Source organism: Ovis canadensis, chromosome 3 (genome assembly GCF_042477335.2).
Source record: "Ovis canadensis isolate MfBH-ARS-UI-01 breed Bighorn chromosome 3, ARS-UI_OviCan_v2, whole genome shotgun sequence".
NCBI lineage: Eukaryota > Metazoa > Chordata > Mammalia > Artiodactyla > Bovidae > Ovis > Ovis canadensis.
This window is the reverse complement of record NC_091247.1, coordinates 4544208-4567363: the sequence shown is the minus strand read 5'-3', so window position 1 is coordinate 4567363 and position 23156 is coordinate 4544208. Positions and strand designations below refer to the sequence as shown.

The 23156-nt window shown below is 41.5% G+C and overlaps 1 protein-coding gene and 1 non-coding gene across 5 annotated transcripts in view; one reads left to right on the top strand and one right to left on the bottom strand.

Moving 5' to 3' along the window:
- The window catches only part of SETX (senataxin), an 85750-nt gene that overhangs the window by 50811 nt on the left and 11783 nt on the right, over nt 1-23156 (bottom strand). For 3 of the 4 annotated variants that reach the window (XM_069579996.1, XM_069579995.1, XM_069579994.1), the window contains 3 exons: nt 15339-15549; nt 13041-13150; nt 326-545 (listed from right to left, as the gene is read on the bottom strand). In XM_069579996.1, coding sequence (XP_069436097.1) covers nt 326-545; nt 13041-13150; nt 15339-15549 — 541 coding nt within the window. Of the gene's footprint in view, nt 1-325; nt 546-13040; nt 13151-15338; nt 18075-23156 lie in introns of all 4 variants that reach the window. The other variant, XM_069579997.1, reaches the window with a different exon arrangement.
- Nucleotides 5225-5297, top strand: TRNAS-GGA (transfer RNA serine (anticodon GGA)). The gene has a single exon. It is a non-coding gene; the product is annotated as a tRNA-Ser (tRNA).

Here is a 23156-nt window from a genome sequence, read left to right as displayed (position 1 = left end):
TTCAAAAGATACTTGTTAAACAGATGATTTCTATGATAAAAAGTGTTTAAAAAGAGATGTTGTAATGGTCAATTTAATGACAGAACAAGAACTGGAAACTACGAAATCTCTTATTTAGCAATTCCGATCAGGTTACCAAATGAGACGACTTTTGCTGGATAACTGTAAGAACTACTGGATCACGTCGATGTCTGGCAAAAACTAACACAATATAAAGCAACTATCTGCCAATTAAAAAATAAATAAAAGTGCCAGATTACTGTAGGCTTAAAAAAAAACACTACTGGAAAATACTAATTGCTATTTGTATAGCAACAATACTCACCTAACCAATAGTTTTTGTAGTTGGCAGTATCATACATGTGTGAAGGCAGAAGAACCAGTTTACCCTTCTCAAGGACAGAAGAAGTATAAATGTCTGGGTTTTCTAAAAGTCCCAACTCAATAACTTTAAAAAGGCAAGTCAAAACCTCCTGTAAGTCATAGTAATCATCTCTATCCACTTTCCCCAAGTTTCTTGCAGTCAGGATAGCCCAACGCCGAACCTAAAAGCACAACACATTCATTCAGTTACTTCATTCAGTGAACAACTGTCTATATACAGCAAGAATCTATTTAAAATAGGAATTCGCTGCTGCTGCTGCTAAGTCACTTCAGTCATGTCCGACTCTGTGCGACCTCATAGACGGCAGCCTACCAGGCTCCCCCGCCCCTGGGATTCTCCAGGCAAGAACACTGGAGTGGGTTGCCATTTCCTTCTCCAACGCATGAAAATGAAAAGTGAAAGTGAGGTCACTCAGTCGTATCCGACTCTTAGCGACCCCATGGACTACAGCCTACTAGGCTCCTCCGTCCATGGGATATTCCAAGCAACAGTACTGGGGTAGGGTGCCACTGCCTTCTCCAAGGAATTCTTTACAGGTTTTAAAAGATACAAGATATACCCTTATATGTCAGAATCTTTTAAAAATCACCATGCTATACACCTTAAAACTGTACAGTGCTATATGTCCATTATATCTCAAAAAAACTGGAGGAAGAAAAACCATCATACAGAATAAAGTACTTCAGTAAAAACATATGATTTTCAAAGACATTTTAAACCAAAAGGAGGTGATGACTGAAAAATAAAAAACACAAGACACTAATTACAATCAAATTCTGAACAACACACAGGGGTTAGAGCACTGACTTTCTGCATAGTTGAATATACCAATATAATCCGAATATAACTTAGTCACCAGTCCTTCCATATCCAAGATTCTATTCCATGGATTCAATTAACCTTGAACAGTATATTACTAAACTGTTATTTCTGAGTCACTCAGTAATGTTTGACTCTTTTGTGACCCCATGGATTGTAGCCTGCCAGGCTCCTCTGTCCATGTGATTTCGAATACTGAAGTAGGTTGCCATTTCCTCCTCCAGGACGTTCCGGTCCCAAGGATCAAACCCATGTCTCCTGCTTGGCAGGTCTTTACCAATAAGCCACCTGGGAAGTCAATGCATTAAAAACAATCTGCATATAAGTGAATTCAGAGTTCAAACCCATGTTGTTCAAGGGTCAAATTGTAATGCAACGTGTGAACTGTATTTGATCCTGATTTGAACAAACTAACTCCAGTAAAGCATTTAGGATAACCATTTCCATTCACTTAAACACTAACTAGAAACATGATATTAAGTAACTATTATTGGTATCTTGATATATTTTTTTAAAACCCTTACCTTTTAGAGACACATACTAACATTTTATGGATTAAATGCTGATTATCTACTTCTGTATGTTTGTAATGTTCCATATTACAAAGTTTAAAAAAGGAAAGAAACAATGAAAAGAGAAGAAATCAAAGGTCACCTCTACATGGCAATACAGCACAGGACAGTGATTTTAAAACTCAGAATTCTGAGATACAAATTTAACTTAGTGACCATAACCAACCTTAAAAACTAAATAAAACAGTGTGCATCCTTCATTGTAAAGTTATTTTGTGAAATGCTGATATATGTATATGCATATGTGAAAGGTCACATATGCATATACATGTGTTAACTCAATGAAAACCATTTTTATCAACACTTATTGACTATGGGCAGAAAAGTTTGAAAAACACAGAACTAATGGACAAAAGAATGAGCTCTATGTCAACATACCTTTAAGCTACCAAAAAAAAAAACAAAGGAATCACTGAGTCTATACTAATAACAAACTAGATGAATAAACGGGAGAAGGGAAAATGGCTCTTGATTACAGTATAATCCACGTCAAGTGCTGACTAGTAATTGTGTAAAGTGCTGGGGCTGAAATTACTTTGCAGTCTTAGAAAAACTGGCTGAAGGAAGAATCATTCAGTTCAGTTCAGTCGCTCAGTCATGTTCGACTCTTTGCGACTCCATGGACAGCAGCACACCAGGCCTCCCTGTCCATCACCAACTCCCGGAGTCTACCCAAACCCATGTCCATCGAGTTGGTGATACCATCCAGCCATCTCATCCTCTGTCGTCCCCTTCTCCTCCTGCCCCCAATCCTTCCCAGCATCAGGGTCTTTTCCAATGAGTCTACTCTTCGCATGAAGAGGCCAAAGTATTGGAGTTTCAGCTTCAGTATCACTCCTTCCAATGAACACCCAGGACTGATCTCTTTTAGGATAGACTGGTTGGATCTCCTTGCAGTCCAAGGGACTCTCAAGAGTCTTCTCCAACACCAGTTCAAAAGCATCAATTCTTCGGCGCTCAGCTTTCTTCACTGTCCAACTCTCACATCCATACATGACTACTGGAAAAACCACAGCCTTGACTAGATAGACCCTTTGTTGGCAAAGTAATGTCTCTGCTTTTCAATATGCTATCTAGGTTGATCATAACTTTCCTTCCAAGGAGTAAGCGTCTTTTTATTTCATGGCTGCAGTCATCTGCAGTGATTTTGAACCAGAGCAGCCAAAAAACAAAAAACAAAAAAACACAAGGCTGGGGAAATGTTCCAAATCAAAGGAAACAAATGCACCATGCTGTTGGTTCAGTCACTAAGTAATGTCCAACCCTGCAACCCCATGGACTACAGCAAATCAAAGGAGACAAATGCACCATGCTGTTATTCAGTCACTAAGTAATGTCCAACCCTGCAACCCCATGGACTACAGCACATCAGGTTTCCCTGTTCTTCACTATCTCGCAGAGTTCGCACAAACTCATGTCTACTGACTCAATGATGCTATCCAACCATCTCATTCTCTGTTGCCCTCTTCTCCTGCCCTCAATCTTTCCCAGCATCAGGGTCTTTTCCAATGAGTCAGTTGGCTCTTCGCATCAGGTGGCCAAAGTATTGAAGCTTCAGTTTCAACATCACTCCTTCCAATGAGTATTTAGGGCTGATTTCCTGTAAGATTGACTAGTTTGATCTCTTTGCTGTCTAAGGGACTCTCGAGTCTTCACCAGCACAATTTGAAAGCAGCAACTCTTCTGCACTCAGCCTTCTTTATGGTCCAACTCTCATATCCGTTATCTGACACTGGAAAAACTATACCTTTGATTACACAGACTTTTGTCAGCAAAGTGATATCTCTGCTTCTTAAAACATTATCTAGGATTGTTACAGCTTTTCTTCCAAGGGGTTAAGTGTCTTTTAATTTGATGGCTGCAGTCACCATCCACAGTGATTTTAGAGTCCAAGAAAATGAAATGTGTCACTGTTTCCACATTTTCCTCCATCTAATTGCCACGAAGTGATGAGACCAGGTGCCATGACCTTAGTTTTCTGAATGCTGAGTTTTGAGCCAACTTTTGCACTCCTCTTTCATCAAAGAGGCTCTTGGTTCCTCTTCGCTTACTGCCATCAGATTGGTATCATCTGCATATCTGAGGCTGTTGATACTTCTTCAGTTCAGTTGCTCAGTCACATCCGACTCTGCGACCCCATGAGTCACAGCACACCAGGCCTCCCTGTCCATCACCAACTCCCAGAGTTCACTCAAACTCATGTCCATGTCATCCAGCCATCTCATCCTCTGTCGTCCCCTTCTCCTCCTGCCCTCAATCCCTCCCAGCATCAGTCTTTTCCAATGAGTCAACACTTCACATGAGGTAGCCAAAGTATTGGAGTTTCAGCTTTAGCATCAGTCCTTCCAAAAAACACCCAGGACTGATCTCCTTTAGAATGGACTGGTTGGATCTCCTTGCAGTCCAAGGGATTCTCAAGAGTCTTCTCCAACACCACAGTTCAAAAGCATCAATTCTTCGGCACTCAGCTTTCTTCACAGTCCAACTCTCACATCGATACAGGACCACTGGAAAAACCATAGCCTTGACTAGATGGACCTTTGTTGTCAAAGTAATGTCTCTGCTTTTCAATATGCTATCTAGGTTGATCATAACTTTCCTTCCAAGGAGTAAACGTCTTTTAATTTCATGGCTGCAATCACCATCTGCAGTGATTTTGGAGCCCCAAAAAAGAAAGTCTGACACTGTTTCCACCGTGTCCCCATCTATTTCTCATGAAGTGATGGGACCAGATGCCATGATCTTCGTTTTCTGAATGTTGACCTTGAAGCCAACTTTTTCACTCTCCTCTCTCACTTTCATCAAGAGGCTCTTTAGTTCCTCTTCACTTTCTGCCATAGGGTGGTGTCATCTGCATGCCTGAAGTTATTGATATTTCTCTTGGCAATCTTGATTCCTGCTGGTGCTTCTTCCAGCCCAGCATTTCTCGTGATGTACTCTGCATATAAGTTAAATAAGCAGGGTGACAATATACAGCCTTGACGTACTCCAGTTTCTGATTCATCCAGTTGAACATTTTGCATGATATACTCTGAATATAAGTTAGATAAGCAGAGTGATAATATCAGCCTTGATGTACTCCTTTCTCAATTTTGAACCAGTCTGTTGTTTCATGTCTGGTTCTAACTGTTGCTTCTTGACTTGCATACAGGTTTCTCACAAGACAAGGTGGTCTGGTATTCCCATCCGTTTTAAGAATTTTCCAGTTTGCTGTGATCCACACAAAGGCTTTAGCCTAGTCAATGAAGCAGATGTTTTGATCCAATGAATGCTGGCAATTTGACCTCTGGTTTCTGCCTTTTTTAAACCAGCTTGTTCATCTATCTGGAAGTTCTCAAGTTCACATACTGCTGAAGCCTAACTTGAAGCATTTTGAGCTTTACTTTGCCAACATATGAAATAAGCTCAACTGTACAGTAGTTTGAACATTCTTTGGCATTGCCCTGCTTCCCTGGTGGCTCAGAGGTTAAAGCGTCTGCCTGGAATGCAGGAGACCCAGGTTCGATCCCTGAGTCGGGAAGATCCCCTGGAGAAGGAAATGGCAATCCACTCCAGTACTCTTGCCTGGAGAATTCCATGGAGGGAGAAGCCTGGTAGGGTACAGTCCATGGGGTCGCAAAGAGTTGCACACGACTGAGTGACTTCACTTTCACTTACTTTCTTTGGCACTGCAATGAAAAGTGACATTTCTCAGTTCTGTGACTACTGCTGAGTTTTCCAAATTTGCTGACATATTCAGTACAGCACTTTTACAGAATCATCTTTTACAATTTTAAATAGTTTAGCTGGAATTCCATCACCTTCACTAGCTTTGTTTATAGTGATGCCTCCTAAGACCCACTTGTTTCATACTCCAGGATGTCTATTTCTGAGTGATCACACCATTGTGGTTATCTGGGTCATTAAGACATTTTTTGTATAGTTCTTCTGTGTATTCTTGCCACCTCTTCTTAATTTCTTCTGCTAAAGTCAGGTCCTTGCTGTTTTTGTCCTTTATTGTGCCCATCCTTGCATCAAATTTTCCCTTGGTATCTCCAATTTTCTTGAAGATCTCTAGTCTTTCCCATTCTATTGTTTTTCTCTATTTCCTTGCACTTTTCACTTAAGACTCTTATCTCCTGAATGTTTTCTGAAACTCTGCATTCAGCTAGGTTTATCTTTCCTTTTCTCCTTCGCCTTTCACTTCTTTTCTCAGCTATCTGTAAAGGTCTCCCCAGAAACCCACTTTGCCTTCTTGCATTTTTCTTTGGGATGGTTTTAGTCACTACTTCCTACACAATGTTACAAACCTTCTTCCATAGTTTTTCCGTCTAACAGATCTAATCCCTTGAATCTATTCATCACCTCTACTGTATCATCATAACCACTATATCTGAATGGCCAAGTGGTTTCCGCTACTTTATTCAATTTAAGCCTGAGTTTTGGAATAAGGAGTCATGATCTGAGCCACAGTAAACTCCAGGTCTTGTTTTTGCTGACTGTAAAGAGCTTCTGCATCCTCAGCAGCAAGGAATATATATCAGTTCAGTTCAGTCACTCAGTTGTGTCCAACTCTTGGCGACCACATGGACCACAGGACGCCAGGCTTCCCGATCCATCACCAACTCCTGGAGTCCACCCAAACCCATGTCCATTGTGTCGGTGATGCCATTCAACCATCTCATTCTGTCATCCCCTTCTCCTCCTGCTCTCAAACTTACCCAGCATCAGGGTCTTTCCAAATGACTCAGCTCTCCGCATGAGGTGGCCAAAGTATTGGAGTTTTAGCTTCAACATCAGTCCCTCCAATGAACACCCAGGACTGATTTCCTTTAGGATGGACTGATTGGATCTCCTTGCAGTCCAAGGGACTCTCGAGAGTCTTCTCCAACACCACAGTTCAAAAGCATTAATTTCTCAGCGCTCAGCTTTCCTTATACTCCAACTCTCACATCCATATAGGACTACTGGAAAAACCATAACCTTGACTAGACAGACCTTTGTTGTCAAAGTAATGTCTCTGCTTTTCAATATGCTGTCTAGGTTGGTCATAACTTACCTTCCAAGTAGAAAGCGTCTTTTAATTTCATGGCTGCAATGACCAACTGCAGTGATTTCAGAGCCCAGAAAAATAAAGTCTGACACTGTTTCCCCATCTATTTCCCATGAGGTGATGGGACCAGATGCCATGATCTTTGTTTTCTGAATGTTGAGCTTTAAGCCAACTTTTTCACTCTCCTCTTTCAATTTCATCAAGAGGCTCTTTAGCTGTTCTTCACTTTCTGCCACAAGGGTGGTATCATCTGCATATCTGAGGTTCTTGATATTTCTCCCCACAATCTTGATTCCAGCTTGTGCTTCCTCCAGCCCTGTGTTTCTCATTAATGTACTCTGCATATATGTTAAATAAACAGGGTGAGAATATACAGCCTTGATGTACTCCTTTTCCTATTTGGAACCAGTCTGTTTGTTGTTCCATGTCCAGCTCTAACCTGCTTCCTGACCTGCATATGGGTTTCTCAAGGGGCAGGTCAGGTGGTCTGGTATTCCCATCTCTTGAAGAATTTTCCACAATTTATTATGATCCACATTGCCAAAGGCTTTGGCATAGTCAATAAAGCAGAAATAGATGTTTTTCTGGAACTCTCTTGCTTCTTCCATGATCCAGCGGATTTAGCAATTTGATCTCTGGTTCCTCTGTCTTTTCTAAAACCAGCTTGAACATCTGGAAGTTCACGGTTCATGTATTGCTGAAGCCTGGCTTGGAGAATTTTGAGCGTTACTTTACTAGCGTGTAGATGAGTGCAATTGTGTGGTAGTTTGAGCATTCTTTGGCATTGCCTTTCTTTGGGACTGGAATGAAAACTGACCTTTTCCAGTCCTGTGGCCACTGGTGAGTTTTCCAAATTTGCTGACATGTTTATCATCAATATGATTTTGGTACTGACCATCTCGTGATTTCCAAGTGTAGAGTAGTTTCTTGTGTTGTTAGAAGAGGGTGTTTGCTATGACCAGTGTGTTCTCTTGCCCAAACTGTTAGCCTTTGTCCTGCTTCATTTAGTACTCCAAGATGAAACTTGCCTGTTACTCCAGGTTTTCTTGACTTCCTACTTTTATATTCCAGTCTCCTGTGATGAAAAGGTTATCTTTTTTGGGTGTTAGTTCTAGAAGGTCTTGTAAGAACTTCTAGGACAAAGGAGAAGTGGCAACGTTATGGCAGGAGGGCTGCAGACACGTTAAAATCAAATCCCAATCTCACCAGGTGACAACCCACAAACTGGAGAACAATTAATACCGAAGAAGTTCTCTCACTGTTGCAAAGGTTCTAGGCCCCACATCAGCCTTCCCAACCTTGGCATTTGGCAAAGACTTGGGAGAAACAGAACTCTTGAAGACCACAAAAAAAAAAGGCCGTGTGTACCAGGACCCAGGGGAAAGGAGCAGTGACCCCCGCAAGAGATTGGGCCAGACCTGCCTTGCATGTTTGAGGGTCTCCAGTACAGTCCATGGGGTCGCAAACAGTTGGACACAACTGAGCGACTTCACAACACAGAACAGAACAGTGAAAGCATGGGTCGGCAGGGGCACTGGGAGCAGCAGACCTGGGAGGCACATCATGGAATAAATACTCTTGGAGGTAGGCTGCCAATAGCCCTGCCATAGAGCCTATAGCCTCATTGCTGCTGCTGCTGCTGCTGCTAAGTCGCTTCAGTCATGTCCGACTCTGTGCGACCCCATAGACAGCAGCCCACCAGGCTCCCCGGCCCCTGAGATTCTCCAGGCAAGAACACTGGAGTGGGTTGCCATTTCCTTCTCCAATGCATGAAAGTGAAAAGTGAAAGTGAAGTCGCTCAATCGTGTCCGACTCTTAGTGACCCCATGGACTGCAGCCTATCAGGCCCCTCCATCCATGGGATTTTCCAGACAAGACTACTGGAGTGGGTTGCCATTCCCTTCTCCAAGTGATCTTCCCCAACCAGGATTCAAACCCAAGTATCCTGCACTGCAGGCAGATTTTTTACCAGCTGAGCCACCAGGGAATCCCAATAGGTGAGGGGCTTGCCCAAAGTCCCACAGTTGGCGAATGATCCACCCAGAATGCACACCTAGGTGTATGACCACCCAACATGAGCCCTCTCCCACAGCCTACTTTATGGGGTCATGTTCAGTTCAGTCGCTCAGTCGTGTCCGATTCCTTGCGACCCCATGAATCGCAGCACGCCAGGCATCCCTGTCCAACACCAACTCCCGGAGTTCACTCAGACTCATGTCCATCGAGTCAGTGATGCCATCCAGCCATCTCATCCTGTCATCCATCCCCTTCTCCTCCTGCCCCCAATCCCTCCCAGCATCAGAGTCCTTTCTAATGAGTCAACTCTTCACATGAGGTGGCCAAAGTATTGGAGTTTCAGCTTTAGCATCAGTCCTTCCAAAGAAATTCCAGGGCTGATCTCCTTGAGAATGGACTGGTTGGATCTCCTTGCAGTCCAAGGGGCTCTCAAGAGTCTTCTCCAACACCACAGTTCAAAAGCATCAATTCTTCAGCACTCAGCCTTCTTCACAGTCCAACTCTCACATCCATACATGACCACAGAATAAACCATAGCCTTGATTAGACAGACCTTTGTTGGCAAAGTTATGTCTCTGCTTTTGAATATGCTATTTAGGTTGGTCATAACTTTTCTTCCAAGGAGTAAGCATCTTTTAATTTCATGGCTGCAGTCACCATCTGCAGTTATTTTGGAGCCCCCCAAAATAAAGTCTGACACTGTTTCCACTGTTTCCCCATCTATTTCCCATGAAGTGATGAGACCGGATGCCATGATCTTCATTTTCTGAATGCTGAGCTTTAGGCCAACTTATTTACTCTCCTCTTTCACTTTCATCAAGAGGCTCTTTAGTTCCTCTTCACTTTCTGCCATAAGGGTGGTGTCATCTGCATATCTCAGGTTATTGATATTTCTCCCCACAAACTTAATTCCAGCTTGTGCTTCTTCCAGTCCTGTATTTCTCATGATGTACTCTGCATATAAGTTAAATAAGCGGGGTGACAATATACAGCCTTGACGTACTCCTTTTCCTATTTGGAACCAGTCTGTTGTTCCCTGTCCAGTTCTAACTGTTGCTTCTTGACCTGCATACAGATTTCTCAAGAGGCAGGTCAGGTGGTCTGGTATTCCCATCTCTTGAAGAATTTTCCATAGTTTATTGTGATCCACACAGTCAAAGGCTTTGGCATAGTCAATAAAGCAGAAATAGATGTTTTTCTGGAACTCTCTTGCTTTTTCCATGATCCAGTGGATGTTGGCAATTTGATCTCTGGTCCCTCTGCCTTTTCTAAAACCAGCTTGAACATCTGGAAGTTCACAGTTCACATATTGCTGAAGCCTGCTTGGAGAATTTTGAGCATTACTTTACTAGCATGTGAGATGAGTGCCATTGTGTGGTAGTTTGAGCATTCTTTGGCATTGCCTTTCTTTGGGATTGGAATGGAAACTGATCTTTTCCAGTCCTGTGGCCACTGCTGAGTTTTCCAAACTTGCTGGCATATTGAGTGCAGCACTTTCACAGCGTCATCTTTCAGGATTTGAAATAGCTCAACTGGAATTCCATCACCTCCACCAGCTTTGTTCGTAGTGATACTTTCTAAGGCCCACTTGACTTCACATTCCAGGATGTCTGGCTCTAGGTGAATGATCACACCATCGTGATTATCTGGGTCGTGAAGATCTTTTTTGTACAGTTCTTCTGTGTATTCTTGCCACCTCTTCTTAACATCTTCTGCTTCTGTTAGGTCCAGACCATATCTGTCCTTTATCGAGCCCATCTTTGCATGAAATGTTCCCTTGGTATCTCTAATTTTCTTGAAGAGATCTCTAGTCTTTCCCATTCTGTTCTTTTCCTCTATTTCTTTGCACTGATCCCTGAAGAAGGCTTTCTTATCTCTTCTTGCTATTCTTTGGAACTCTGCATTCAGATGCTTGTATCTTTCCTTTTCGCCTTGGCTTTTCGCTTCTCTTCTTTTCACAGCTATTTGTAAGGCCTCCCCAGACAGCCATTTTGCTTTTTTGCATTTTTTTTTCAATGGGCATGGTCTTGATCCCTGTCTCCTGTACAATGTCACGAACCTCCGTCCATAGTTCACTGGGCACTCTATCAGATCTAGGCCCTTAAATCTATTTCTCACTTCCACTGTATAATCATAAGGAATTTGATTTAGGTCATAACCTGAATGGTCTAGTGGTTTTCCCTATTTTTTTCAATTTGAGTCTGAATTTGGTAATAAGGAGTTCATGATCTGAGCCACAGTCAGATCTTGTTTTTGGTCTTGTTTTTGCTGACTCTATAGAGCTTCTCCATCTTTGGCTGCAAAGAATATAATCAATCTCATTTCGCTGTGACCATCTGGTGATGTCCATGTGTAAAGTCTTCTCTTGTGTTGTTGGAAGAGGGTGTTTGCTATGACCAGTGCATTTTCTTGGCAAAACTCTATTAGTCTTTGCCCTGCTTCATTCTGCATTCCAAGGCCAAATTTGCCTGTTACTCCAGGTCTTTCTTGACTTCCTACTTTTGCATTCCAGTCCCGTATAATGAAAAGGACATCTTTTTTGGGTGTTAGTTCTAAAAGGTCTTATAGGTCTTCATAAAACCGTCAACTTCAGCTTCTTCAGCATTACTGATTGGGGCACAGACTTGGATAACTGTGATATTGAATAGTCTGCCTTGGAGACAAACAGAGATCATTCTGTCATTTTTGAGACTGCATCCAAGTACTGCATTTCGGACTCTCTTGTTGACCATGATGGCTACTCCATTTCTTCTGAGGGATTCCTGCCGCAGTAGTAGATATAATGGTCATCTGAGTTAAATTCACCCATTCCAGTCCATTTTAGTTCACTGATTCCTAGCATGTCTACGTTCTCTCTTGCCATCTCTTGTTTGACCACTTCCAATTTGCCTTGATTCATGGACCTGACAGTCCAGGTTCCTATGCAACACTGCTCTTTATAGCATGGGACCTTGCTTCTATCACCGGGGTCAGGTTGCCTGTACACAAATCCCAGTCACCACAAACTAGAATGTATAACTGTGGATAAGTCTCCTGACTCAGTTTCCTCACCTGTAAAATAAGCTTATAGTGAAGAATCCAGTCACTCCTGGCTCTGCAGACTCAGTCCTGAAGCCTGCAATGGCAGGACCAGATCCTGGTTGCTCAGCTGGACCAGCTTCCTCTACTCATTTCCAGCTTTAAGAAAGCCAGTCCTGGACAGCTACTGGTGGTAATTTCTGTCAACCTTCTTTCACAGCAAGGCAGGCCCCATCTCATTTAAGCAGAGGCCTTGACTCTGGGTCTACCCTAGCATCGAGTATACTTGTAATTCCTGTTATCCTGCATAAACTCAATCCCTTGCTACCTACTGCCAGCCAGGCCTACAAGTTTCCACTGCTCATCACCTTGTGCTTATGCTCCCTTACTGGTTCAAAGGAACATTTACTTCTTGAATTGTGTGATTACAGCTTTTCAAATTCCTCTGTTTTGAATTTTTTCTATCATTGTTAGGGTTTGGCATGGAAGAGACTGAAATTCATCATCATTTTTCTTGAAACACCATTACCATGTTCTTTGCCACTTACAGGCTCTTTACTGGCCCTCCATCAGCAGAACTGCCCTACACAGCTTTTTTCTTAACACTGTAACTCAAGAGGCCAACATATACAGACCCACAGCACCTGCTGTCTCACCGCATGTGATAAATCTGCAAACCCCAGCCATCAGCTCAACGTCAGGTTCCAAAACTCTGGGGTTGCTCTCTGTTTCTGTTCTACCTACTGCTCTGATTCTTAAGTTCCTCCTTCTGTCCAGCACCTAGTAATTAATCTTGTCCTCCCCATACGCCATTACCTTTTAAAAACCTCATTCACTAACAAATTTTAAATGTTTTAAGTGGTATTTCCACGTGCTTGGAGTGGGGCAGGCTGGCAAGAAAAGCAACAGAGAAAAGTCCTTCATTGGCTCAGATCAACATATTAAAAGAAGTCTGAATCATCCCCTTGGCTTTCAAATTGGAGCATCACCTATCAGTCGGATTCCCTACTCTCTTAAATCTCTTCTTCTTTGGGCCCCCCACCCCCACTAAAGCACTCTCTCCTTAACTGCAGTAACTTTACAACAAAAGAATAATTTTGGCAAATATTTTACACAAAGTACACACCAAAATTTCTAGTCAGTCATCTATTGGTACAAAAGAAGATATCCTCTTCTACTGCATGTCACTGACACTTACCATTTCATTGGGATGAACCAAAAATAAATAGATCCCTGGATGTTTGTCAAAAACTTGAAAGGAGCAATTAGCTTGTTCCATCCGGCAAAGTGCTTCAACACATAATTCATCTAAATAGAAAAAATAAAGCAGTAAATGTAAGACAAAACTTATCAGCTTAATGAGATTCCCTAAATCTGTCTTGCTCCTTCAGTTACTCTGTAAGTAAATGAAAAGTTTCTCATTTTTTTTAAAACTGAGGCAAAAAACTGTATAAATGTAGGAGCAATATTCAATCTTCTGAAAGACTGTGTTATATATATGGTAGTCATGAAAGTCTGCGATATATATATAGTAGTCATCATGTAATTCATAATATAGTCCTATGACTGACTGACTTTACTAGTATAAACATCTTCTTTCACACAGAGCATAATTATCTCCAGAGGGCATCTTCTTGGAAGTAGGGTTATAGTCCAATCCCATTAGTATTTTACATGTTGACCCCATGTGGACTTCATTTTGTATCAGAGTGGTAACAACTTTATCCACAAATGGCTATTTTGTCCTACTCTGAGTTACTGAGTACCCCATTTCCTCCACTGGTTGAAATACTATCATCATCAAACACTAAATTCCCCAAATATACCTGGTTTCCTTCTCGACTCTCTACACTGTTCCCATCCATCAGTCTATCTGTGCCAGCACTATCCTAATCCCACTGCTTTTTGGAAATTTCATTACTTCCAGAAGTGTACTGAACAGACTTACACATGCATCCTATCAGATGAGCCAACTCATCAAGCCTCAAAAGAATATCACAGTGACAGTGGTTAACTTTGGGGAAGAGGAATAATGACTGGAAAAGTAGGAGAAGAGCTCCTGGGGTGTTGATGTTTTTTTTTTGTTTCTTGACCTGGATGCCAGGTACACAAGTGTGTTTAATTTATGAAAAACTAAACATATACTTTTCTGGATATGGTACTGTTTAATAAATGCTTGAAAAGTGGCTTATTAAAGAGTTTAAAAATCTGTTTTGAATTTATTTAGAAAGAACTGATTTCTCTAGTAAATCTTTAGATCTACTTTTCAGTATACTGAAACAGAATAGAGAAATAAGTTAAATAACATGACAAGATAGCGATCAAAAAATCTAGGAAGTGCATTATTCTACAGGGCAACCTCCTGGTCTCAGCAAAAGTTATGGCAAATAAAAAAAATGTGTGTGCGTGTATGTGAATGATTCTGGATTAAAAGACGTAAGAAACACAAACTAAATGGAACCAATGCAAAGTCCTTGACTGCACCCTAATTTAAATAAATCTGCCAAAACAATTCTGCAACTACTGGAAAAATCTGAACATGGCCTAGATACAGTAGTAGGTACCTAAAGGTACTATTGTTTTGTTAGATTTGACAGATCAGAAAAATGTCTTCAAGAGACTTTTATTAAGAAATTCAAATACAAAGGACCAAAATCTAGGCAGTTATAATATGCTATGTCATAGTAATTACTAAAAACTACTACAGACCAGTGGTTCTGAATCTGGCAATTTTGCCTCTGTCTGGCCCCACCCCCTAACTCCCATGGGACATTTGACACTATCCAGGGACATTTTTCAAAGAAGGCAATGGCACCCCACTCCAGCACTCTTGCCTGGATAATCCTATGTATGGAGGAGCCTGGTAGGCTGCGGTCCATGGGGTCGCTAAGAGTCGGACACAACTGAGCGACTTCACTTTCACTTTTTACTTTCATGCACTGGAGAAGGAAATGGCAACCCACTCCAGTGTTCTTGCCTGGAGAATCCCAGGCGCGGGGGAGTCTGGTGGGCTGCTGTCTATGGGGTCGCACAGAGTTGGACACGACTGAAGTGACTTAACAGCAAAGACATTTTTGGTGGTCACAACCAGGGCAGAAGGGAGAGAAAGCCACTACTGACATCTAGTGGAAAGAGGTCAGGGATGTTCCTGTAACATCCTACAGGCCCACCCACCAAGAATTATCCAGTTCAAAATGTCAACAGTGCCAGGTCTGAAAACCCTGCTAAAGACAGATTCCAAGAATGAAAATTAAATGAATGAACAGATGAATAAATGGACAGATAAAGCAAGTAGAGTTACATGTTAACAACTGTAGAATCATCTATGTGGTATACATATGGTATTCACTGTGTAATTCACTTTACTATGTTTGGAAAAAATACCAAGTACCCTAATTACACATTTAAGGAACAGATTTTTCAATACAGATAACCAAAATTCTTACAATTCTTAAAATAAAACTGATACAACTGTGAAAACACCCAAGATACTCACTGACATGCTCATGTAAAAGCAAATATGGATATTTCAGTATTTCAAGAAGAGGAACTCGAAGCTTATTTTCAAAGTCTTGGCCAGTGAAGTCGAACAGCTGTGCCTCTCCATTGTTGTCTACTATATATAACTCATCATCATCTCCAATTTCTGCCTTCATGGATCTTTCAAAGTGATTTATGAGACGTAAGGTTTCTAATTCCCATAAAACCTACAGGAAAAGAAAAATGAACCGTGTGCTCTGTATCTTATTATCAACAAAATATACTGCATGCAGTGATCCTTCTAGAAAGCCTTTTCCTGAGTATAAAAATTCACAAGTTTAGAGAAGTACTAACACCACATATTAGATTTATTTAAAGACTCACTAAACATGGCTTAGTGACTTTTAAGTGGCTTTTATGATACAGGAACATGAGCACACAGAGTGTGAGATGTTTAAAACATTGCTTTTGCGGAGTTTTGCTATAAATACATCAGTATCTCTGTCAACTACCCTCTGTTGGAAAGGAGAAGGTGGAGCTTCTTTGTTGAGGCACAAGCTGGGCCTTCTGTGACTCCCCTTTCACGTTCCAGGCAGAGGTAACTGCCTTGAAACATCAGTTTTAGCATAAAGACACTACTTAGGTTCATAGCTAGAGAATTCTGTACACGTCCGAGTTTTTTCAGTAGGTTCGTAAGTAATCATCCCCTCTCCTCTTCGTAGTATTATACATATCTCTATGGTCTGTGTTCATTTTCCATCAGATATATGTAATAAACTAAATATTCACAGCCACACATTTAAAATTATATGTTTCATTTTGGTTACTATCACTAAAAAATATACTTCTCCTTACTGACTTTGGGGGCTTCCCTGGTAGCTCAGGTGGTAAAGAATCTACCTGCAATGCAGGAGACTAAGGTTCAGGTCAGGAAGATTCCCTAGAGCAAGGAAGGGTTACCCACTCCAGTATTCCTGTCTGGAGAATTCCATAGACAGAGGAGCTGCTAAGTGTTCATCGGATCCAAAGAGTCACGAGAGGACTGAGCAACTAACACTTTCACTTCACTGACTTATACCACCTACCCATTAAAAAAATGAAAAGAGGAGTAGTCCCAAGAAGGCAGAGGAATAGGACAGGGAGACCACTCTCTCCCCACAAATTTATGAGAAGATCATTTGAATGTTAAGCAACTTCCACAAAACAACTTCTGAACACTGGTGGAAGACATCAGGCATCCAGAAAGGCAGCCCAATCTCTTTGAAAGGAGGTAGGGCAAAATATAAGACAATTCAGGGACAAAAGATTTAGGGACGGAGACCGTCCTGAGGAGGGAATCGTGAAGAAGTTTCCAACAGTAGGAAACCCTCTCACATGCCTCTCTATGGGGAGTTTTGGAATCTCAGAGGGCAACATAACTGGAAGGGCAAGAAAAAAAAAAAAAAAACCCCAGAGAATATGTGCCTAACCACACTATAAGCAGAGATGGAGAAGTGGCACAGACGCTTAAGTCTGCCACCAGTGACTGGGGACTGTGCAGGGAGGCACAGGCTGCATCACTGGTCCTTAGGGTAAGGACCGGGCCTGAATGTCCTGAAGACAATCTGAGGAGCTCATATGAGATAGCTACCCAAACCATGGGTTGGCCAGAGACAAAAACATGAAAAAACACCTGCCAACAAAGGTCCGTCTAGTAAGGCTATGGTTTTTCCAGTAGTCATGTATGGATGTGAGAGTTGGACGGTGAAGAAAGCTGAGCACCGAAGAATTGATGCTTTTGAACTGTGGTGTTGGAGAAGACTCTTGAGAGTCCCTTGGACTGCAAGGAGATCCAACCAGTCCATCCTAAAGGAGATCAGTCCTGGGTGTTCATTGGAAGGACTGATACTAAAGCTGAAACTCTAGTAAAACTTGGCTACCTCATACGAAGAGTTGATTCATTGGAAAAGACTGATGCTGGGAGGGACTGGGGGCAGGAGGAGAACGGGACAACAGAGGATGAGATGGCTGGATGGCATCACCAACTCAATGGACCTGAGTTTGAGTGAACTCTGGGAGTTGGTGATGGACAGGGAGGCCTGGTGTGCTGCAATTCATGCAGTCACAAAGAGTCAGACACAACTAAGAGACTGAACTGAAATTTTTAATAACTGAAATCATTTCAAGCATCTTTCCTGATCACAATATATTAAGATTAGATGTCAACTACAGGGAAAAAAACTATTAAAAATACAAACATGGAGGCTGAACAACATGCTTCTGAATAACCAGATCAACAGAGAAATCAAAAAGGAAATCAAAATATGCATAGAAACAAATGAAAATAAGACAATCCCAAACCTATTAGCTCAGTTGCTCAGTTGTGTCCGACTCTCTGCAGCCCCACGGACAGCAGCACACCAGGCCTCGTTATCCATCACCAACTCCTGGAGCTTGCTCAAACTCATGTTCATCAAGTCAGTGATGCCATCCAAACATCTCATCCTCTGTCATCACCTTCTTCTCCTGCCTTCAATCTTTCCTAACATCAGGGTCTCTTCTAGTGAGTCTGTTCTTCGCATCAGGTGGCCAAAGTACTAGAGCTTCAGCATCAGTCTGTCCAGTGAGTATTCAGGACTGATTTCCTTTAGGATGGACTGGTTGGATCTCCTTCAAGTCCAAGGGACTCTAATGAGTCTTCAATACCACAGTTCAAAAGCATCAATCCTTTGGCACTCAGCTTTCTTTATGGTCTCACATCCACACATGACTCCTGGAAAAAACATAGCTTTGACTAGATGGACCTTTGTTTGCAAAGTAATGTCTCTGTTTTCTAATATGCTGTCTAGGTTGCTCATAGCTTTTCTTCCAAAAAAGCAAGCATCTTTTAATTTCAAGGCTACAATCAACATCTGCAGTGATTCTGGAACCCAAAAAACCAAGTCTCCCACTGTTTCCATTGTTTGCCCACCTATTTGCCATGAAGTGATGGGACCGGATGCCATGATCTTCATTTTCTGAATGTCGACTTTTAAACTAGCATTTTCACTCTCCTCTTTCACTTTCATCGAGAGGCTCTTTAGTTCTCCACTTTCTGCAATAAGGGTGGTGTCATCTGCGTATCCGAGGTTATTGATATTTCTCCCAGCAACCTTGATTCCAGCTTGTACTTCATCCAGCCTGGCATTTCGCATAATGTACTCTGCAAGTTAAGTAAGAAGGGTGACAGTATACAGCCTTGATGTACTCCTTTCCTGATTTGGAACCAGCCTGTGGTGCCATGTCCAGTTCTGTTGCTTTTTGACTTGCACACATATTTCTCAGGAGTCAGGTCAGGTGGTCTGGTATTTCCATCTCAAAGAATATTCCAGTTTGTGTGATCCACAGTCAAAGGCTTTGGCATAGTCAATAAAGCAGAAATAGATGTTTTTCTGGAACTCTCTTGCTTTTTCGATAATCCAGTGGATGTTGGCAATTTGATCTCTGGTTCCTCTGCCTTTTCTAAAGCCAGCTTGAACATCTGGAAGTTCACAGTTCATGTACTGTTGAAGCCTGGCTTGGAGAATTTTGAGCATTACTTTGCTAGCATGTGAGATGAGTGCAATTGTGTGGTAGTTTGAACATTTTTTGGCACTGCCTTTCTTTGGCATTGGAATGAAAACTGACCTTTGCCTGTTATGTGGCCACTACTGAGTTTTCCAAATTTGCTGGCATATTGAGTGCAGCACTTTCATAGCATCATCTTTTAGGATTTGAGACAGCTCAACTGGAATTCCATCACCTCCACTAGCTTTGTTTGTAGTGAGGCTTCCTAAGGCCCACTTGACTTCGCATTCCAGGATGTCTGGCTCTAGGTGAGTGATCACACCATTGTGGTTATCTGAGTCATGAATATCTTTTTTGTAAAGTTCTTCTGTGTATTGTTGCCACTTCATCTTAATATCTTCTGCTTCTGTTAGGTCCATACCATTTCTGCCCTTTATTGTGCCCATCTTTGCATGAAATGTTCCCTTGGAAGCTCTAATTTTCTTGAGACCTCTAGTCTTTCTCATTCTATTGTTTTCCTCTATTTCTTTGCATTGATCACTGAGGAAGGCTCTCGTCTCTCCTTGTTCTTCTTTGAACTCTGCATTCAAATGGGTATATCTTTCCTTTCTCCTTTGCCTTCAGCTTCTCTTTTCACAGATATTTGTTAAGGCCTTCTCAGACTACCATTTTGCCTTTTTGCATTTCTTTTTCTTGGAGATGGTCTTAATCACTGCCTCCTGTACAATGTTACGAACTTCCATCCATAGTTCTTCAGGCATTCTATCACATTTAATCCCTTGAATCTATTTATCACTTCCAGTGTATAATCACAAGGGATTTGATTTAGGTCAGACATGAATGGTCCAGTGGTTTTCCCTACTTTCTTCATTTAAATCTAAAATTTGCAATAATTTTCCAAAATCTATGGGGTTCAGTAAAAGCAGTGCTAAGAGGTAGGCTCAAAGCAATCCAAGCCTACCTCAAGAAACAAGAGGAACGTCAAATAAACAACCTAACTTACACCTAAAGCAACTAGAAAAAGTGAAAAGGATCCTGAAGTTAGTAGAAGGAAAGAAATCATGAAATCAGAGCAGAAATAAAGTGAAAAAGAAACGAAGGAGACTATAGCAAAAATCAATAAAAGTAAAAGCTGGTTTTTTGAGACGATAAATAAAACAGACAAACCTTTAGCCAGACTCATCAAGGAAAAAAAAGAATCAATTCCATAAAATTAGAAATGAAAATGGTGAAGTCACAACAGACCACACAGAAATACAAAAGATCTAAGAGACTGCTATTAGCAATTATATACCAGTAAAATGAACAACTTGGAAGAAATGGACAATTAGAAAATTATAACCTTCCAAAACTGAAGCAGGAAGAAACAGAAAAGCTTAACAGACCAATCACAGGCACAGAAATCAAAACTGCAATAAAAAATCTTCCAACATACCAAAGTGCAGAACCTGGCTTCACAGGTAAATCCCCCCCCTACCCCACAGGTAAATTTTAGCAAAAATTTAGAGAAGTGCTAACACCCATCCCATTCAAACTCTTCCAGAAAATTGCAGAGATGAGGGTAAACTCTCAAACTCATTCTATCAGTTCAGTTCAGTCGCTCAGTTGTGTCCGACTCTTTGAGATCCAATGAATTGCAGCACGCCAGGCCTCCCTGTCCAAAACCAACTCCCGAAGTTCACTCAAACTCAGGTCCATCAAGTTGGTGATGCCATCCAGCCATCTCATCCTCTGTCGTCCCCTTCTCCTCCTCCCTCCCAGCATCAGAGTCTTTTCCAATGAGTCAACTCTTTGCATGAGGTGGCCAAAGTATTGGAGTTTCAGCTTTAGTATCAGTCCTTCCAATGAACACCCAGGACTGATCTCCTTTAGGATGGACTGGTTGGATCTCCTCGCAGTCGAAGGGACTCTCAAGAGTATTCTCCAACACCACACTTCAAAAGCATCAATTCTTCAGTGCTCAGCTTTCTTCACTGTCCAACTCTCACATCCATATAGGACCAGTGGAAAAACCATAGCCTTGACTAGATGGGCCTTTGTTGGTAAAGTAATGTCTCTGCTTTTGAATGTACTATCTAGGTTGGTCATAACTTTTCTTCCAAGAGTAAGCATCTTTTAATTTCATGGCTGCAATCACCATCTGCAGTGATTTTGGAGCCCCCAAAAAAGAAAAAGTCTGACACTGTTTCCACTGTTTCCCCATCTATTTCCCATGAAGTGATGGGACCAGATGCCATGATCTTTGTTTTCTGAATGCTGAGCTTTGAGCCAACTTTTTCACTCTCGTGTTTCACTTTCATCAAGAGACTTTTTAGTTCTTCACTTTCTGCCATAAGGGTGGAGTCATCTGCATATCTGAGGTTCTTGATATTTCTCCCAGCAATCTTGATTGCAGCTTGCGCTTCTTCCAGCCCAGCGTTTCTCGTGATGTACTCTGCATATAAGTTAAATAAGCAGGGTGACAAGATACAGCCTTGACGTACTCCTTTTCCTATTTGGAACCAGTCTGTTTGTTGTTCCATGTCCAGTTCTAACTGTTGCTTCCTGACCTGCATACAGGTTTCTCAAGAGGCAGATCAAGTGATCTGGTATTCCCATCTCTTGAAGAATTTTCCAGTGTATTGCGATCCACATAGCCAAAGGCTTTGGCATAGTCAATAAAGCAGAAATAGATGTTTTTCTGAACTCTCTTCCTTTCTCCATGATCCTGCGGATGTTGGCAATTTAATCTCTAGTTCCTCTGCCTTTTCTAAAACCAGCTTGAACATCTGGAAGTTCATGGTTCATGTACTGCTGAAGCCTGGCTTGGAGAATTTTGAGCATTATTTTACTAGCATGTGAGATGAGTGCCATTGTGTGGTAGTTTGAGCATTCTTTGGCATTGCCTTTCTTTGGGATTGGAATGAAAACTGATCTTTTCCAGTCCTGTGGCCACTGCTGAGTTTTCCAAACTTGCTGGCATATTGAGTGCAGCACTTTCACAGCATCATCTTTCAGGATTTGAAATAGCTCAACGGGAATGCCATCATCTCCATTAGCTTTGTTCGTAGTGATGTTTTCTAAGGCCCACTTGACTTCACATTCCAGGATGTCTGGCTCTAGGTGAGTGATCACATCATCGTGATTTTCCGGGTCTTGAAGATCTTTTTTGTACAGTTCTTCTGTGTATTCTTGCCACCTCTTCTTAACATCTTCTGCTTCTGTTAGGTCTATACCATTTCTGTCCTTTATTGAGCCCATCTTTGCAGGAAATGTTCCCTCGGTATCTCAAATTTTCTTGAAGAGATCTCTGGTCTTTCCCATTCTGTTGTTTTCCTCTATTTCTTTGCATTCATCACTGAAGAAGGCTTTCTTATCTCTCCTTGCTTTTGGAACTCTGCATTCAGATGCTTGTATCTTTCCTTTTCTCCTCTGTTTTTCACTTCTTTTCACAGCTACTTGAAAGGCCTCCCCAGACAGCCATTTTGCCTTTTTGCATTTCTTTTCCATGGGGATGGTCTTGATCCCTGTCTCCTGTACAATGTCACGAACCTCCATCCATAGTTCATCAGGCACTCTATCTATCAGATCTAGGCCCTTAAATCTATTCCTCACTTCCACTGGTTTTCCCTACTTTCTTCAGTTTAAGTCTGAATTTGGCATCACCCAAATAACAAAATCAGACAAAGGTGCCACAAAAAAAGAATACTATAGCCCAGTATCACTGATGAACATAGATGCAAATGTCCTCAACAAAATTCTAGCAAACAGAATCCAACAACATATTAAAAAGATCATACATCACGACCAAGGGGGCTTTATCCCAGGGATGCAAGGACTGTTCAATACTCACAAATCCATCAATGTGATATACCATATATTAACAAACTGAAAGACAAAAACCATATGATTATCTCAACAGATACAGAGAAAGCCTTTTACAAAATTCAACATCCATTAATAATAAAAACTCCAGAAAGCAGGCATAGCAGGAACATACCTCAACGTAAAAGCCATATATGACAAACCCACAGCAAACAGTATCCTCAATGGTGAAAAACTGAAAGCATTTCCTCTAAAATCAGGAAAAAGACAAGAAAGCCCACTCTCACCACTACTATTCAACGTAGTTTTCGAAGTCCTAGCCACACTAATCAGAGAAGAAAAAGAAATAAAGGGAATCCAGATTGGAAAAGAAGTAAAACTCTCAGTTTGCAGATGACATGATCCTCTACATAGAAAACCCTAAAGACACAACCAGAAAATTACTAGAGCTAATCAATGAATATAGTAAAGATGCAGGATATAAAATTAATACACAAGAATCCCG